The sequence below is a fragment of the Aotus nancymaae genome, unplaced genomic scaffold, assembly GCF_030222135.1.
Source record: "Aotus nancymaae isolate 86718 unplaced genomic scaffold, 86718_ANA_hifiasm-v0.15.2.pri h1tg000062l, whole genome shotgun sequence".
Taxonomy (NCBI): domain Eukaryota; kingdom Metazoa; phylum Chordata; class Mammalia; order Primates; family Aotidae; genus Aotus; species Aotus nancymaae.
This window is the reverse complement of record NW_026988476.1, coordinates 4287275-4306458: the sequence shown is the minus strand read 5'-3', so window position 1 is coordinate 4306458 and position 19184 is coordinate 4287275. Positions and strand designations below refer to the sequence as shown.

General features: G+C 43.2%; 1 protein-coding gene and 1 pseudogene across 2 annotated transcripts in view; both read left to right on the top strand.

Moving 5' to 3' along the window:
- Positions 1-1350: 1350 nt before the first annotated feature.
- LOC105728384 (large ribosomal subunit protein P1-like) lies at positions 1351-1999 on the top strand (annotated as a pseudogene).
- A 4505-nt stretch (positions 2000-6504) lies between these two features.
- The window catches only part of EGLN3 (egl-9 family hypoxia inducible factor 3), a 28081-nt gene continuing 15401 nt past the window's right edge, over positions 6505-19184 (top strand). The window contains exon 1 of one of the 2 annotated variants that reach the window (XM_064365780.1): positions 6505-6903. In XM_064365780.1, the coding sequence (XP_064221850.1) occupies positions 6829-6903 (75 nt within the window). In that variant the 5' untranslated portion in view covers positions 6505-6828. Of the gene's footprint in view, positions 7186-19184 lie in introns of both variants that reach the window. The other variant, XM_012468746.2, reaches the window with a different exon arrangement.

Here is a 19184-nt window from a genome sequence, read left to right as displayed (position 1 = left end):
GTCAACCTTCCTGACCCGCCTGTAAATCTAAACGTATTCTAAAATAAAAAGTTTACTCTAAAAAAGATACAATGAATGCTGTACAAAGACACAATTTGACACTATTTGTATGAACCATGCAAAGGCTTTTTAGATATTTTCAGCTTAAATGAGAGCTGAGTTGAAAGGTATTAATGAACATTCCTAATAATGTCACACTTTCCAGAATCTGTACACGGCCAGATGATCAAAGAGCAGATGAGAGAGGCAGAAATTGTCTCTGTGCTGAGAAACAAGAACTGATAGAGAAAGTAACTTTCTTTGCCATCCTCTTCCACCTGGAAGGGGTAGGATGTTCCTCAGAGAGAGGAACATCATCAGATCCTTCCTTCTCTAAACACACTTTATACCACTGAGCTCCAGACCAGAAATGTATTTCAGGCACTTTCTTCTTATTTCATCGGCTCCACTAAAATAAATTCACTCCTGCATCCTGAGGGGTGGACCACACACTCTAGCACAAGGAGGGACAGCTCATTACCAACTGTTCTCAACACCTGTACATCATTGAATTTCTGTTGATTCCCTGAAATCCTGGGCCATAAGTGGAATGCAAGAAGGGGCAAAACCTAATTTGTAGTTTGGAAAATGACTCTTAATGTAGTGTACTAAATAATTTATGGGAAGTTTTGCTTATCTCCCTTCTGCACCAAATATCAGTAAAGAAACCAATAATTAAAATAGTCATTACAGGTGAAAGTGTTATAACTAGAGTTATAACAAGAAAAAGGTACTTCAGGGCAGAAACATTTTGTTTCTCTGCCAGACATGTGGCTCAGAATGATTCTCCCTCCACACCCCCGTGGTGCTACACTGGAATCTCTCAGATTTTGTCCTACATGGTTTGCTTGTTTGTTTGTTTTTGAGATGGAGTCTCGCTCTGTCGCCCAGGATGGAGTGCAAAGGCGTGATCTTGGCTCAATGCAAACTTTGCCGCCTGGCTTCAAGCAATTCCCTGCTTCAGCCTCCTAAGTAGCTGGGATTACAGGCGCCCACCACCATGCCCAGTGAGTATTTCTATTTTCAGTAGAGATGGGGTTTCACCATGTTGGCCAGTCTGGTCTTGAACTCCTGATCTACCTGCCTTGGCCTCCTAGAGTGCTGGGATTACAGGCATGAGCCATCGTGCCTGGCCCTACATTGGTATATTCTTTCAGAGTGACCTTGGGCAAGTTCCTTAGCCTCTTTATTCTCATTTTTGTCATCTTCACAATGGAGAAGAATAATAGTTACCTATTCTTGGTGGTGTTATAAGAATTAATTGAAGTAATGTTTGTAAACTTTTAGCATAGTACCAAGTGTTACAAAAATGTTTGATTCATCAATAGATAAGATTGCCTTTGCTCACATTGAAGTCATACAAAATAATGACAAAGCTTCTGATGATATAGTATGGCAAAAACACACAAATAAATATGCAGGTACAGCTAGGAGGAAGGGAACCTCAGGTATGGCAGTACTTTGATGGAAAAAAAGATATGTAAACCCCTTTCCTCAGCTGCCGCCAACATGCTTGGTCCTCCAGAGGAAGCTAAGGCTGCATTGGGGTGAGGCCCTCACTTTATCCTGCCACTAGCACCGTATCTGGCAGCATCAGCCCCACACTCGCCAGCACCATGGCCTCCGTCTCAGCGCTTGCCTGCATCGACTCAGCCCTCATTCTGCATGATGATGAGGTGACCATCACAGAGGATAAGATCAAAGCCCTCATTAAAGCAGCCAGTGTAAATGTTGACCTTTTTGGCCTGGCTTGTTTGCAAAGGCCCTGGCACACGTCAACATTGGGAGCCTCCTCTGCAATGTGGGGGCTGGTGGACCTGCTCCAGCAGCTGGTGCTGCACCCGCAGGAGGTCCTGCCCCCTCCACTGCTGCTGCTCCAGCTGCGGAGAAAAAAGGGGAAGCAAAGAAAGAAGAATCCGAGGAGTCTGATGATAACGTGGGCTTTGGTCTTTTTGACTAAACCTTTTTTATAACATGTTCAATAAAAAGCTGAACTTTATTAATTTTTATTAATTTTTATTTTTATTTTTTAAAGATGAGAGTTTTACCATGTTGGCCAGGCTGGTCTCAAACTCCTGACCTCAAGTGATCAGCCCACCTCAGCCTCCCAAAGTGCTGGGATTACAGGTGTGAGCCACCATGCCCGGCCAAAAAGCTGAACTTAAAAATAAAAAAAGAAGATATGTAGACAGTTTTCATCAGAAAAAAAAAAAAAAAAAAAAAAAAAAAACATGATGGAACCCTCTCATATTTCTGTTGGGAATGTAAAATGGTACAGCTATTGTGGAAAACAGTTTAGTGGTTCCTAAAAAGTTAAACATAGGCTGGGCACGGTAGCTCACGCCTATAATCCCAGCACTTTGAAAGGCCGAGGTGGGCAGATCACCTGAGGTCAGGAGTTTGAGACCAGCCTAACCAACATGATGAAACCCTGTCTCTACTAAAAATACAAAAATCAGCTGGGCTTGGTGCCAGGCACCTGTAATCCCAGCTACTTGAGAGGCTGAGGCAGGAGAATTGCTTGAATCCGTGAGGCAGAGGTTGCAGTGAGATTGCGCCATTGCACTCCAGCCTGGGCAATAAGAGCGAAACTCCACCTCAAAAAAAAAATGTTAAAGATTTACCATATGTCCCCAGAATTGTACTCTTAGGTATATTCCCCCAAAGAATGGAAAACAGGTACTCAAATTACTTATGCATGCCTGTTTATAACAGCACTATTATAATAGCTAAAAAGTGGAAATAACCCAAATATCCATCAGTTATGAGTGGATAACAAACTGTGGTATATCTACACAATGGAATTATCATTCAGCCATAAAAAGAAATGTACTGGTAAATGGTACAAAACATGGTAAGTGAAAGAAGCCAGTCACAAAAAGTCACAGAGTATATGATTCCATTTTTGGGAAATATCTAGTATGGGTGAATCCACAGAGAAAGCAGATTGGTGGTTGCTAGGGGCTTGGGAGAGGGGGCAATGGGGAATAACTGCGTAATAGGTACAGTTTGCTTTTGGGGTGGTGAAAATGTTTTGGAACCAGAGAGGTGGTGGTTGTATAACACTGTGACTGTACTAAATACCACTGAATTGTTCATTATAAAATAGTTAATTTTACACTTTGTGAATTTTACCTCATTAAAATCAAGCTACATACATAAATAGGACAGTGTTACAGTTGAGAAGGCAGAAGCTTCTCTTCCACTCAACTGAGACCTTTTGGTTTCCTCATCTGTAGGAAAAAGAAGGTGAACTGGGTGACCACTAAGATCCCTTCCAGTTCAAATTCAAAGGTAGGGAAACTCAACATTTTTCTTTCTCCTCTCTTCCTCCACATGCTTGGAAATGACTGCATCTGTACTGCAGATGCACACCGGAAGACAATGTTGCTGTAATTAAATTACAGGGAAATTAATTTGTTTTAGTTATTATGGAAAGGTATTTTAATATTCATTATTATGACACAAATTAGTGGACAAATAACTAAAACAAATGCACTTTAACAATTAGCCTGGGTTTTCCCTCTCTGATGCTCAGACCCAGAGCCTGTGCCTGGCTCCAGGCTGTCTGTGTCCCTCCGTGCAATCACACACTCTGATTTTTCCAGTCACGGTATCTCTGATTCCTCTGCCAAATGCAGTGCTGGCAGCCCTGAGCTGGTTGAGAGGTCCTTGATTGATTAATGAGTGCCCTTGCCAAGCGGGGATGGCACCAAGGGATTGAATTCCTCCCTAAACTGCCCATGCTTTACAACCAGCGTAATCTAGAACGTTGTCACTAGAACTCAGACTATTGCTCTAGTTATAACTAGTTACAATTTTACTCTGAAATTATTGAAATATTATTTGAATAGAAAACTAAATTTACTCAGTCCTGGGATTTGAAGTCTTAGGTCAACATGTTCATTCTGGAAGGTGAATATATAATTTTCTGTATTTTACTGACCTCCACACCCCACCAGCGATTACAGGTTTCCATTCCTTTGTAAATTCCCTCCTCATCATTCCTAGGAATATAAGGTGTAGCTACAAAAAACCTTCAGCTAGAAAAATTTCAGCCAGTTACTAAGGATTATCTGTCACCTTCCTCCTTTTTGATTCTGTCCCTTTTCAGGGATATCTACTGAGGTTTACACAGTCCCCAAAGCTGCAAAATGCGCAACACAATGCCAACCAGGGTCCACACTCAGGCTGCCATAGACTAGGTTTCTCCTGGTCACCCCATTATCCACAGGGCCCTAGGAGGAGGTCACTGCAGGAGCCAAAGCAGTTTCTTCCGTGCAGGGTTCAAGCAGAAGTGGAGAGGAGGGCTTTCGTCCTTTTTGGTATTGCACTCCATTTCACTCCTTGCTGCAATTGAACAGTCCTCCAGGTTTCACTTTATGTCTCTGTTTCCCAGCAAACATTCACTGCTCAGATAGAGAGACGAAGCCCAGAGACAAACACCCTGCAGAACTCCTCACTGCTCCCTCCACTGGCCTCTAAGGTTTTGTGCTGGGTCAGGCTAATTTGCCTGACTCTTTTCCAGTGACTTCTCTTTGGGGAGGCTCCGCAGCTCCTCCCCTCCTGCAAATAGATCCTTCCAGATAAGCCCTGACATACTGAATCTGAGTGGAGGCTGCCATGGCTCAGGGTCAGACATTGAGTTCCCAGTAACTATTTATTAGGCACCCACTGTATGCTAAGCACTGAGGTTCCAAGGATGATGGTCTCCTCTCATCATGGAGCTGCTTTGGGAATTTAGACAACAGCTCCTTGAGCAGTGACGGCGCATTCAAGCCTTTACCCCAAGGAGGGGTACCTCCTGCTCAAACATAATACCAAAGGTGCCAACTAATCACTGACTTGGCAGAGAACCTCTCTCAATATAACTAGAATTTTCATCAAAGTTTTTTTTCCCGCCCCCTCCGCCTTCACCAAAGTTTCTTAAACACGCCACCATTGACTGCTGTCCCTCAACATGGACCCTCTGTCTACTTCTTTTCAACCTGTAGCAGCACCTCTCTTCTACTCTTAGCTCTTGTCCTGGATGTCACTCCTTTTCTCCCCTCAGAGGCAGAGAGGAGAGGGCTGCTGGAGGAAGAAGAAAAGTGAAAAAGCTGTAAGGGATTGTGTCCTAAATAAACGATACCTGAAAAACCTGTACATTCTTTTCTTCAACTTAAATGAGGAACCCAAGTGTACACTAATATGAAGTAAAAAAGGTGCAAATAGCTTTGCATGCAATATATGAATCTTTTTTTTCCTGATTCTGAATGCTAGTTTTCAGTAGGAAAGGGAATCAAAACTCCATAGAGCAAATCACCTTATCTGTGGATAACCAAAAAGTCTTCTCTGTGGTGTCTGTCCCTCTTGTGAAAGTACAGCTGCTTGTGGGAAAAGTGAGAGACCTAGAATACAGTGTATCTTTTGGGGACATACCTCTGACTGTTACAGAAGCATGTGATTAATTTTGGAGGTAAAATTTCAGAACATCGTATTTTAATAGGAAGCTTGACAGATAAGTGGATGAAAACATCAAGCAAAGCAAAATACACCATTTGCAGAGTTCAATCAGAGATGACTCAGCATTTCTTCATTGTGCTCATCCGCCTCTCCTCAAGCACATAGTGCCTTGCACACAGTAGGGGCTGAGGGAAATATTTGTTAATGCGTTAATTTTAGTTAAAACTAGATACCTCCTAATCTCTCAGTGGCTTGAACTGGGTCAAACAGCAGAGGAATGGGGTAAATAAGAAAAGACACTAGGTAAAGATAGAACAAGACCACTAAGACCACTGCTTAATAAATATATTTATTCTTGGGTTTTTTCTTCTTTTTTTTTTTTCTCTGAAACGGAGTCTCGCTCTTGTTGCCCAGGCTGGAGTGCAATGGCGCAATCTCGGTTCACCGTAACCTCCGCCTCCCAGGTTCAAGCGATTCTCCTGCCTCAGCCTCCCCACTAGCTGGAATTACAGGCATGTGCCACCACGCCCGGCCAATTTTTGTGTTTTTAGTGGAGACGGGGTTTCTCCATGTTGGTCAGGTTGGTCTTGAACTCTCGACCTCAGGTGATCCGCCCAACTCAGCCTCCTAAAGTGCTGGGATTACAGGCGTGAGCCACCGCTCTCAGCTTCTTGGGGTTATTATTTTGCTCAAAAGTCTATGAGATGTTGCAGTTAATTCCATTTACATTTTCAATGTGAGATCTAGGTTTTCAAGTTTGTTATGTGATTTTATGCAAAACAATATGCAAATCCAGCGCATTCTAAAAATTCAGTCTGTTCTCCAGCTGCTCCCCTGGTCACAAACAACTAAGGTTGGCGCCGGGCTCTCCGGGATCATTCGCGGAGGGGCTAGAGCAGGCGGGGATGACGGGCTGGGGGGAAGGGCGGACCCGGGGCGGGGAAAGGGCGGGGCTGGGGCGGGGCCCGTGACGCGCGGAGTCGGCCGGCTTAAGGGCCAGACCTCTGCCTCTCCCGGAGTCTGGCCACAGCCGCTGCTGTGGTGGCTTCCCATCTCCAAAAGGCGTCCTCCGACTCATCGTGCCGCCCTGCTCGCCGGGCCAGTCCGGCGCTGGGTTGTGGAGCCCCGCACCACTCCCGCTGGTTCCCGAACGCAGATCCCTTCTCCCGAGAGTTGCGAGCAACTTTCCCCTGTCCCTGGCGCTGCGGCGGCTCAGGGACCGTGGCAGGCGCAGGTTGCTGAACCCCGGGCCACGCTCCCCGCGCCTCGGCTTCGCGCTCGTGTAGATCCTGCTCCCTCTCTGGGTGCACGCTGGGGGTCCCGGACCTCGACTCTGCGGGCGAGATGCCCCTGGGACACATCATGAGGCTGGATCTGGAGAAAATCGCGCTGGAGTACATCGTGCCCTGTCTGCACGAGGTGGGCTTCTGCTACCTGGACAACTTTCTGGGCGAGGTGGTGGGCGACTGCGTCCTGGAGCGCGTCAAGCAGCTGCACTGCACCGGGGCCCTGCGGGACGGCCAGCTGGCAGGGCCGCGCGCCGGCGTCTCCAAGCGACACCTGCGGGGCGACCAGATCACGTGGATCGGGGGCAACGAGGAGGGCTGCGAGGCCATCAGCTTCCTCCTGTCCCTCATCGACAGGCTGGTCCTCTACTGCGGGAGCCGGCTGGGCAAATACTACGTCAAGGAGAGGTCTAAGGTAGGACGCGCTCGGCGCCCTGCCGCAGCTGCCCCCGCGGGGACGGGAGGCACTTGGAGTCCGTTGTGTGTCGCCTTCTCAGGGCTGCAAGCGAGAACTTTGTTTTTTAACCAAGAAGTCAGCCTGGTTTGTCTCTCCTCGCTGCTTCCCCCCACCCCTCGCCCCAGCTCTTCTGAGCGAAAGTCCACGTTAAGGGGCTCAGGTGAATCAAGATGATGACCTTCTGTTGACTTTGAAATATTGGCTCTGGTGGGTGGCAAAAGCCGGACAAGCTGTGGCTTTCGTCCGATTTTAAGACAAGAGGCTCTCAAAGATCCAAAGGAGGGAAAGGGTATTAGAAACACTGTGTATCATCTAAGACACACGTGTTCTTATGATCTTAAATGCCTACTTTAAAGCCACTGAGTACTGCCCCTTCATTGTAGTCAGAAGAGATTTCTACAAAAGCACTCAGAATTCTGGAGGCAGTTGTGATTTTGCCATGTGGCAGTTGGTTTGTGGAGCTGGGCAGGTGTGAAAGGTTTACTCCACTTCTGAATGCTGCCTCTGCCCTCTGGGAGCCAGCACACTATAAGACCATCTTCTTGACTGAAAATTCTCTCCTGGTGCTGAGCCCTACCCCACCACGTTCCTTTTCCTATCAATTGATGGCAAAGTCCACTCAAAACAACCAGTTAAGTGCTCACTTAGAGAGTAGTCAAGCACCTCCTGAAAGAAACCGTTTTTGTTCACATAGCAGGAAGTGACTCCCTGGGTGGTAATTTATCTTGGAAACATTTACAGGTAGATTGGCAGAAAAACGGGAACATGTAGGTACTGCGATGTTGGTGCATGTACATTACTTTGGGATAAGCTTTCTGGGTCTTTCCTTAAATGATGGTTGAGCCAGTTTTCCAGTGGCAATAATGAGTGACTTGCGCGTATCTTATGGTCTGGTTAATGGGCATTCAGAACTATGGAAAACTTTTACTGAAACAGCGAAGCAAAGCATATTGGCATGAGAGGGAAGATGAACATTCACCTATGCACCGCTCTTTGACAATAAATGTAGTATTTCTCAAATCAGTCTCAAGACTGATTCTGTCTCAAAACAGACCGTTGTTCTCTCATTTCTCTATTACACTGAGAGGAACACTCTCAATGAAGGCCAAGTGGTGAGGATTGGAAACGTGTGGGAGTGAAGGGGTGGAGGTGGATATGAGTGCGGTGGGGAGAGTCATAGGTTGCTGTACACCTTCCAGGCCCGAGGCCATGAATAGAATATCTGAAAGCATCGTTATTAACGCACGCAAGTAAAGTAAATCTTAGGAGAAAATACTGTTTTCTGAATTTTACTTTGGGGAAAAATCAGTGTTAGCTGAACTCGGTAGAAGACTGATGTTAAAGTGTTTCTTTACTCTTCTACCATTTTGGTGGTGGATTAGTCATTTGTCTTTGACTAGTTTGGTTTTTGCATTAAATCACCTTGCTGTCTTCTGTGGTGGGGGTGGGGAGGGGAAGGGTCAGCCTCAGTGTCGCCGAGGTGCTGATAGCTTCAACCTGGAAGAGCAGATGGCTTCCTATCGGGTTTTTGAACGTTTCTTCTTAACTCAGGTGTTAGGAATTTTTCCTCATCATTCTAAGAGTGGAATTTGCTCTGAGAGAAGTTAGGATTAATTGGTACAAAGAGGCCACTAACATGTTGAAAGTTAAATGTTTTTATTTAGCTTTGACCTAATGGATAGCGGTAGGGTTTCAGACTAGAATTTAACTCAAATGGAATGAAAAACACTAAGTTAGGTTCAGGGGAAAAAAGATCTTGTAGATATGATTCATCAATTATAGGTTATCTTTTGGGTGGAATGAAAAGCTTTCCAGGTGACCCTGTCAGAAGGTGATAGTGAGTTGAAAAGAAAATTTATCCTGCCCCACACCCAGATTTCCAGGTTTACTTTGGCTGGTTTGTCACAAAGCTCTTAGTTCTGACCTTCAGATAAATCACCTTTCCATTAGAACATTCCCTGGCCAATGAGAACCAAATGCAAACCAGGCTTGAACAAACAATGAGTGTAAATTGTTTTAAGTGTGCTTTGCTTGTATACAGAAATCTCCTTAGCGTTGTCTCGTTGTCTCGTGGTCTTGGGTTTCTTGTTTGAAGTTCATTATTAAAGTATCGTGGAAACACTTTCCATTTCTATATGATTTATATTGGTTTCACCTTTATTCCTTTTTTTTCTTCAGTCACTTTTCATCCCTCAACTGAATTCCTTATTTTGTGTTGCTTTCCAGAGCAGTGATACAGACCCAGTTGACTGGTACATCTTTCACGTATATTTTCAAGAAAAACTAATGTTTTAAGTTTATTTTTAAGTTTTTCTTAAGGATTTTTTCTTTTTTTTTAATTTTTAGTAGAGATGGGGTTTCACCGTGTTAGCCAGGATGGTCTCGATCTCCTGACCTTGTGATCCGCCCAGCTCAGCCTCACAAAGTGCTGGGATTACAGGTGTGAGTCACCACGCCCAGCCAGGAAATTTTCAAACACGTGTAAACATAAGAGGCTAATGTAATGAGCTCCCATCACCCAATTTCAACAATTGCCAATATGTACGTTTATTTCGGACCAATTGTTTTTAGCTACTTTAAATTTCTTGGGGTTATGCTTATTAATACACTAGCCAAGTTTCTTCTTTTTTTTTTTTTTGGTTCTTTGCTGGACTTGGAAAGATCATTGAATTATATAATATTGCCCTTTATTTCAATGAAGCAATAACAAAGGCATTGGTAGTAAAACAGAAAGATATACTGGACCTAAAATTGAAATTGTGGAAAAATATGGAAATAAACATTAGATGGTCCTGTTCCCTGCCAAAAAAGTTGTTAATGGTCAGAATTTACGTACCTCATTTTTGTTGGACAAAAATCCAAGGGTGAGAGCCGGGTGTGGGGCGGCTCACGCTTCTAATCCCAGTACTTTGGGAGGCCGAGGCGGGTGGATCACAAGGTCAGGAGTTCGAGACCAGCCTGACCAACACGGGGTGAAACCCCGTCTCTACTAAAAATACAAAGGTTAGCTGGGCGTGGTGGCACGCCTGTAATCCCAGCTACTCAAGAGGCTGAGGCTGGAGAATTGCTTGAACCCGGGAAGCGGAGGTTGCAATGAGCCGAGATTGCGCCATTTCACTCCAGCCTGGGCGACGGAAAGAGACTTCGTTTCCAGGAAAAAAAAAAAAAAAAAAAATCCAAGGGTGTTGAAGACCCCTTGGCAGAAGTGGTTCCTGTAATGTACAGCAGTATGGCGCCCCCTAACTTCAAGCATGATCATTGCTTTCAGGTTAACAAAGGATTTATCTGCTACTCCTTTTTGGACATTTTAGACCATATCCAAGATAAATACTGGTCATAATTTTCTCCTTTTTCTTTGGCTGCCTAGATCTTGAAAATGGCTGTTTTCCAGAGTATGTATAATTTATAGAACCGAAAGTGTCTCTGATTCAAATAGCTCACTGTAGACTCACTGGTGACTGTAATAATAAGAACTACCTTTTATTGAGCAGTTTGTATTGTCCGGTGCTATGCTAAGCACTTTACAAATACTATCTTGCTTCATCTTCAGAAACAGAGTCTTAAACATATTGAGTGATTAAATACTTTGCCCAAAGTTTCAAAGCCAGTGGTAAGAAAGAATTTAACTTGGGGTTAGGAGCTTAGGCTCAGAGTTGCTAACCTTGTGGCTTTAGGCAAGTTGCTTGGTTTACACCAGGTGTAAAATGAGAGGAAATAGTGCCTTAAAGCTGTTGGGGGAAGAAGCATTAAATAAGATGATGTATATGAGTTTTTTAGCAGAATTCTGAGTCTTCATCATTGTTTTAAGTCTCCAGAGGGGAAATTTGGGATTCTAACCCAGGTTTGTCTAACTCCAGAGACTATGTTCTTTCCTTTTATGCTCTCCTACTTCCATCCTTTCTTTTTTTTTTTTAAAAGATGGGGTTTCACCATGATGGCCAGGCTGGTCTTGAACTCCTGACCTCAGGTGATCCACCCATCTCGGCCTCCCAAAGTGCTAGGATTACAGGTGTGAGCCACCGCGCCTGGCTCCATCCTTTCATTTATACAGCAAATGTTTATGGAGTGTTCTCTCGGTGTGGGGTACTGTGCAGGTGTGGTGGTGCAATGATGAATTTATACTTTTGTATACCTTTGAATTGTAGGATTGTCTCATTCACACTTGACTAATTTCTCAGGCTTAAAAAAATACCCTCAAACATTGAAGTGGGTCAGTTGAATACATTTGAAGAAGAAATGGAGTACTGTGCTTGTGTTTTCCTACTGTTATTTTTAGGAAAATATTTCTTGACAGGATTTGTTCTTAGGATTCCTGACTAAACTAGCTCTGGAAGATGGCATTGTGAACAGACAGATTAGTCCTTCCCTGGAAATAATAAAGAGGAATGATGAAACAGCAAAAAAATTGATGAATAAAAGAAGATGTGTTGCAAGGTGGTGTGTTTATTCCTTTGCTGTTGAGCAATAGCAGTTTTGGCCCACCTTTCTCCTGTGAGGTCAGGAATAGCTATTACTTAATGGAGCTTATCATGGTTGCAAGCTACTTTAAGGAAAAAATGAGATATGTGCTATGAAGATCAGGTTCTCTCTCAGGATCCAAGTGCAAGAAATGCAGTCAGAGTCCTCAGAAGCCTAGAGGCATGAACTAGGAACCAGAAAGTCCTCAGCATCCAGGACAACTGACGTGTTCTTTTCTTTTCTTTTTTTGAGACGGGGTTTCGCTCTTGTTACCCAGGCTGGAGTGCAATGACTCGATCTCGGCTCACCGCAACCTCCGCCTCCTGGGTTCAAGCAGTTCTCCTGCCTCAGCCTCCCGAGTAGTTGGGATTACAGGCGCGCGCCACCATACCCAGCTAATTTTTGTATTTTTTATAGAGACGGTGTTTCACCATGTTGACCAGGATGGTCTCGATCTCTTGACCTTGTGATCCACCCGCTTCGGCCTCCCAAAGTGCTGGGATTATAGGCATGAGCCACCACACCCAGCCGATGTGTTATTTTCTCAGGAGCCTCATGACCTCCATTGTTGCTTCCCTGCTTGTGCTCATTTCTTCCCCTCCTTTCAATCCAGCTTTTGCTGCCCGCCCATGCACATGGCTCAAGATGACTGCTCCACAATGGCCGCCTCAGCTTCAGTTCCAGATGAGCAGAGACTTGAGGAACATCACCGAATCCCTATTTTCATGGCCTGGGAGAAAGTCTGATTATCTCACCTTGGCTCAAGGGACCTATCTGCCTTAGTCAGGCATGGTGGGAGGCATGTGGAAACCATGTGTCACAAATATGGTTGCCAGGGCCCATGAGAGGTATAGTTCTTTTGAGAACTGGATACCATAAATGGTGCCTCTGCAATTAGAATCTTAAAAATCTATCTGTGAACAAGGTATTTTGGGGAGGAGTGCTGAGTTCGAAACTCTGGAACATCCTTCTGTAAGGATGTAAGGGATTCCTCTAAAAGCTTTTGTATTAGAAATAACTTGCCCAGACCGGTGGCTCACGCCTGTAATCCCAACACTCTGGGAGGCTGAGGTGGGCGGATCACAAGATCAAAGAACCGAGACTGTCCTGGCCAGTGACAACAATGGTGAAACAACGTCTCTACTAAAAATACAAAAATTAGCTGGGCATGGTGGCGGGCATCTGTAGTCCCAGCTACTTCGGAGGCTGAGGCAGGAGAATCGCTTGAACCCAGGTGGCCGAGGTTGCAGGGAGCCAAGATTGCGCCACCGCACTCCAGCCTGGCAACAGAGTGAGACTCCATCTCAAAATAAATAAATAAATAAATAAATAAATAAATAAATAAATAAATAAATAAATAAAATAAAAATAACTTAGCTCCTGGAGGAAGGAAATTACTCCACAATAATAATTTACAGAATGCAGCCCTAGTGACAGTGAAACAAGTCTCTCCAGTGGGCAAGCCTTCAAGATGTTTTTTTTTGTCTATTTTGTGAATGACACTTGGAAACAAAGAAGGCAGGGGGTTGTGTGTGTTTAATTTGTAATTTCTTTTGCTCAATTTTGGGCCACTGGCCACTTTACTACAACCTTATCTGCTTCAGTGAAGTGGATAATCAGGGGATATCGATTTAATTCATTCACAGATCACTCAGTGCTGCGCACTGTGGTAGACCTGTCTGTGGACAGGGGGGAATGGAGGTGCCAAGTCGTTATAAAACCACCAAAGAACTAAGCTGAGAGTTGAGCGTAGTGTGCGGTGGTTGTCACGAACTCGTTCTCTTTTTCTGGTTAAAAAGCACACTTTTACAGTCAGCCATTGTTTCTCTTTGGGTTTTCTTCAATTTCTCTGTTAACTTAAAATGAAGCAGCCAGAACAACTGATCAAAACTATACAGGACTTTAATAATATGGGTTTTTGGGGCTAGAGAGATATTAGAAAGCACATCTCTCCAATGTCTCAATCGTTCAGCAGTTGTTTTTATATTTGGAGAGATGATGATATCTTGAGCAGGTCCTTGAGAAGGAATGGGTAAAAGGTACTTTAATAGAGAAGGGGTGGCTGGATGCGGTGGCTCACACCTGTAATCCCAGCCCTTTGGGAGGCTGAGGTGGGTGGATCATGAGGTCAGGAGTTCGAGACCAGCCTGTCCAACATGGTGAAACCCTGTCTCTATTAAAAATACAAAAAATTAGCCAGGCATGGTGGCATGCACCTGTAATCTCAGCTACTCAGGAGGCTGAGGCAGGAGAATCGCTTGAACCCTGGAGGCAGAGGTTGCAGTGAGCCGAGATTGTGCCATTGCACTCCAGCCTGGAAAAAAAAATAGAGAAGGAGCTACACTGGCTGGAGTTGTTCCGTGAGTCAGGTAGACTGGGCCCAGGGTCCGTAGGCTAATTCAGCAGCATCACCATTTTATTTGGGAATTTTAAATATAATTCTGACTGAAAATTGATAAACACCCTTATGCAAACTTGTCTCTGCATTAGGCTTTGGAGTGTCATGAATTATTTCCGTTTCTAACCTTTCTGCTTCAACTCAAGCAAAATTGGTAAGTTTTTTCCTGATTCCTGAATCTGGCTGGAAAAACTTGTCATTTCATAAGTAACAAACAGCCTTGCATTTTATGACCCTCTCCCAAGAGCACACCATGTATGAAAGACTTCTCTGATGAAGCTTAAAGGTCAGGGTGGAGTTCTACCCAACCTATAATGAGCAGAGTTCAGGCACCCCCAGCATCTCGTGTACTTCACGATAAAGCTTGGAAGGCCACTCATGTTTGATTTGGCAAGGCCTCTGCTTTTGACCTAACTTTGCAGCCCTAGGTAAATTGAATGACATTTTGATCCATGCCCACTGAAGACCAAGGAGTCGCTTGCAGGTTAACACTATGGAGAAGGTTATTAATTTTTTGTTAATTATTACGGCAACAGACTCGACAATTCCTAGCAACACTTTGTAGTTCACTAATACTGCTCTAAGAAACGGGCGTCACTTTTCTCTAGTGTTTGTCAAATGCACATGTTCTGACAGTCATGATAGTTCAGATGTATTTTGCTGGTTATCTGCCAGGGGTGCCCAGTGGGTAGCTGAATCCAGAGGCACTGGAATTGTAAATACAACAGACAAATCATTTTATGATGCCAGACTAAGGAGTTCAGTTTTGGCAGATTGCCAGGAGCTGTTGATTTGGCTCAGATTCAGTGCTATGTGTCTGTTTGCCAAGCAAGATCAGTTGTCTTGGTTAATTATACATAGAATTTGTACCCCCTTTCTCTTGACTATTTCCATCTTAAACCAGTATGACACTTACTTTAATTTTGCATCTTGTTTCGATATTGATTATGGGTGAGTTTCTGTCCCTGTTTTTGGTGAGTCCTTAGTGACTGCATGTTTTCCTGCCCTGGTCCCAACACAGTGCCAGCCTTGCAGCCCCTGGGTTTGCTGGTGTATAATGCAGGCTTTCACATTGGATTCATTCGGTACCTTGTTACTGAGTGTTCTTCACGGTCAGTACTGTGTCAATACCTCCTTATGAAATCAAGCCAATTTTTGATTCTTTAGAAGGTACAATGATCAATGATTCTCAGGTTCTGGAGTAAATGTGCCTATCTCATATTAAACATTGTTTTTTCTTTCCAAAATGAGGCCAAAATAGTTACTGTTGTCATACAAAAATAATTCTGGAATACAAAGAATCTAATAATATGATAGTAACCTTGATTCTTTGTCAGTGGGAAGAAGACAAAATGAAAAACTCAATTCCAGGTGTCAGTAACATCATTTTTTATTCTAATACGAGAACCTCAAGTTGTTTTGAAGTTGTCAGAACAAAGATTCAGCCCACACCCTCCCTCCAGGTTCCCTCTCATTTCTGCTCATCTATCTAGTCAGACCTGAGGGACCTATCATTTGGAAGTCTTAATGCGCCCCACACGACTGCTGAGTTCTTTTTTGGGGCGGGGAAATGATTTCTTTCATGTTCATATTGTTTTGCGGGTTAAACTGAATGATTGGAGTCAAATAAACAAAACTTTTATTTATTTTTGTAGAGATGGGAACTTTTATTTATTTATTTTTGTAGAGATGGGGTTTCGCCATGTTGCCCAGGCTGGTCTCAAGGCCTCCAAAGTGCTGAGACTACAGGTGTGAGTGGCCAGGGCAATAAAACCCCTTTTAAACACAAAATATTGAAGAAAGAGTCAGGCAGGAACATTCAGTATTGTTCATCAAGGACCTATTGTGCCTTTTTTGTTTAGTTTTGCTTTTTAGGTTCACTATAGAATCTCAAGTCTTGTCTTTTTTTTTTTTTTTTTTTTTTTTGAAAAAAACCCTGAATTTTCTTCCTTTCCTTAGTAGAAAAATCCTTGAGGGGGGAAGTTTTTTTAAGGTAACTTACTGTAACCATAAATCACTTGCCTTTGGTTCTCGTTCTCCCTGTAATCTATTTTATGTTCTTTTGCTAGAGTGCAGTAATCCCAAACCCAATTCTAATCATGTAGTCGCCATGCTTAAATAAAAACAAAAAATCAAAAAATCCAACCATGCTCTCTCTTCATTATCTACCATACAACACTGTAAACACTGTAAACTTAGCTAGCTTTGAAGGCCCTCTGTATCTGACCACATCTGACCTTGCTACACAATAATTTCCCACCTCTGCCTTCCTTTCTTCCCAGTCCCTGAAATGTTGGAAACTGACTTGACCAGCATAATGAGCTTCCCCATTGTCTTCCACTCATCAGAATCCATCTCTCCCGCCTTCTAGTGCCTGTTTCCGGAAGTCTTCCCTTTGGATTCCTAGAACTCTGTGGTGGCTCAATCCAGGCTGCCCCAGTACATTAATTTATTGGGCTGTTTTTGCTGCCCACTGTGTGCTTAGAAATTCCTTGAATGCAGAGACTGTTAAGCTTATACTTTTAGTGCCTAGAACAGTCTCTTATACTTCATAGGTGCTTGTTGGCCTAATTTCATCTTCAAAAGGAACTTTGATTTCAATGGATATTTGGGTGTTAAAAACCTAAAATGTTTTGGCGGGGGCAGGGGGAGTGGGGGGAAATGAAGGGGGAAGATGGGTGGCTACAGCTTGGTCTCTAATTTGATGCCTAAATATTTAAATATTTTATTAGAGTGACATGATATGTGAGACCATCTCAAAGGAGGACCTTAGCTTTGTAAGTTTTTTTTTTTCTTTTTTTTTCTCAGTTTCAAAATTCTAGGCTTCACCCTGGAAATACCTGAGTCACACCTGGATCCTAGCAGCTCATACATACAGGTCTGGATCAGAGAGAAGCCAGGGCCATTTGGTTCTCATTCTCCCTGTAATCTATTTTATGTACTTTTGCTAGAGTGTAGTAGTCCCAATTCTAATCATGTAGTCTCTGTGCTTAAATAAAAACAAAAAAATCAAAAACCTTAGGGCCCCAGGTTCTGGTCCTAGGTCAGCCCCTGCTAAGTTTCATGGTCCTCAATTTCTACTTCTTTATGGATGTGTTAGATATTTGTTTCAGTTTTGAACTTCAATTTGGTCAGCACCTACCACTTGACATTAGGATGGACACTTCAGATTTTATTTCATCTTCCTATGATCTTGGGAAAGTCAGTTCTCTGAGCCAACCTTTGTCATCTATAACATAGGCACAATAATACTATATATCTACCTTTAGGATAAGGAATTAAAGTTGAGACTGCATTTCCATGTGAGAGGGAAAATAGTTGCTTTCAGTGCCTCTTATTTGATTCCTGGAGAGAGTAGACCCATACCAACAGTCAAACCCCGGCACTGATATGACAGTAATCCTCAGAGGCAGAGCCCAACACAAAACAGCAATGCTAGAAAGTTACAATTGGAAAGTTTCCTGCCAGCTTCAGGAATGACACTGCAAAGCTGGTGCCAGAAGCTACTGTAGTACTTCTCCTCATTACTGCTCTACCATCCACTTTCTGTTCCCCAAATTAACTAGTGCAGTTGACTAATTCCTCTTTACCTTTGTCATTTAGGGTGAGGCATTGCACAAAAACTCTTGACTTTGCCTTATAATGGCTGTGCTGCTCTGTGGTCCCTGGATAAGAAGCATCACCATTATCTGGGAACGTGCTGTAAATGCAAAATCTTCAGTTTCTCCCCAAACCTCCTGAGTTAGAAACTCACAGGTTCTCCAGGTGATTGCACACATGCTAAAGTTTGAGAACTACTGAGTAAAGTTAATGCACTAAGAGGAGATTCGATAGGGATGGTGGCGTATCTTCCTAGTTTCCCTGCTAACAGGAAAGTCAGAGGTCACTTGATCAGACTTTAATTATTTATTGCTAAAACAAAAACAACAACAACCAGATTTTTAGTTCATTTGGGAAATCTTTGAGAAAAATCAAATGTTAAAACACACATGTTTATAACCTCTCTATTATTTGTACCAACAAATTAAATTTTTCAGAACTAGAATTGAAGCAAATTTTGGAACCAATTCCCTCCTGTTATGGTGAATGTAGGTGAATGTCTGGCCTTTGGCAAGACAACTGCATTTGAGGCCCATGTGGGCCCTGCAGGGGCTACGGAGATTTTCTGGTGGGCTTGAGGTTGGCCCTGCACTGGGAGTAACCAAAGCAAAAGACAAGACAATTTGGACAACTAGGGTCAATTTCCTTGGCCTCTTGTCTTTTTAAAATTCCCCCTTTGGATCTGTGAGTTCACAGACTGAATACCAAGCAAACTCTTTTTAAAAATATTCTTGCAATTTTTTGTATTTTATGATTTTTCTATCACGCTGGAAGGGTGATAGGCAAGGATGAAGTAGGTGGAGTCAAATATTTCAAGTAGAACCAAAGATCTTAGTACTTTCAAAAATGAGGTGGGGGTGAATTCATTAATGTCAGCCATTAGATAAACTGCCTTGGTAAAGCGTGACTTTAAGACCTCACACTCTTCAGCCAGACTAACTGGGTTCAAAAAGGCAAGTTACCCAAGCTCCCTGTTCCTGCATTTCCTCATCTGTAAAATGGAGATAATGTTCCTACCTCGTAGGGTTGTAGGAAGAGTGAAGAAGGTCAGATTTGTGAAGCACACAGAACAGTGTCAGGCACACAGCACTATACAAATGTTTGTTTAGTAAATAAATATAGCTACCGAATTTCATGAGTTCTAATCTGCGCTGACTTGCTGTGTGTCATTTCTTTCATTCAGCAGATCAGTTGTTCCAAGTACTGAAATGCAAATGTAGGTTTCTCCTGTTTTAAGATGATTGCTTCAAGGCATTTTTCATGACATGTTTTGATTGGTAATGACATTTTTTCATACATTATCTGTTAATAAAGTCTTGTCTTACCAATTGTTTTGCATTATCATGGATTCTTTTAAGTATTTTAGGATTAAGTTCAGATGAAAATTTGAAGAGAGACATATTCCATTCTCAGATGGGCCTGCAGTGACAGGTATTCCTTGTCTCTGTTATGTGCGAAGCCTTTAGAGAGCCATGGGTGATGTTTTATTATTCTGATAAGG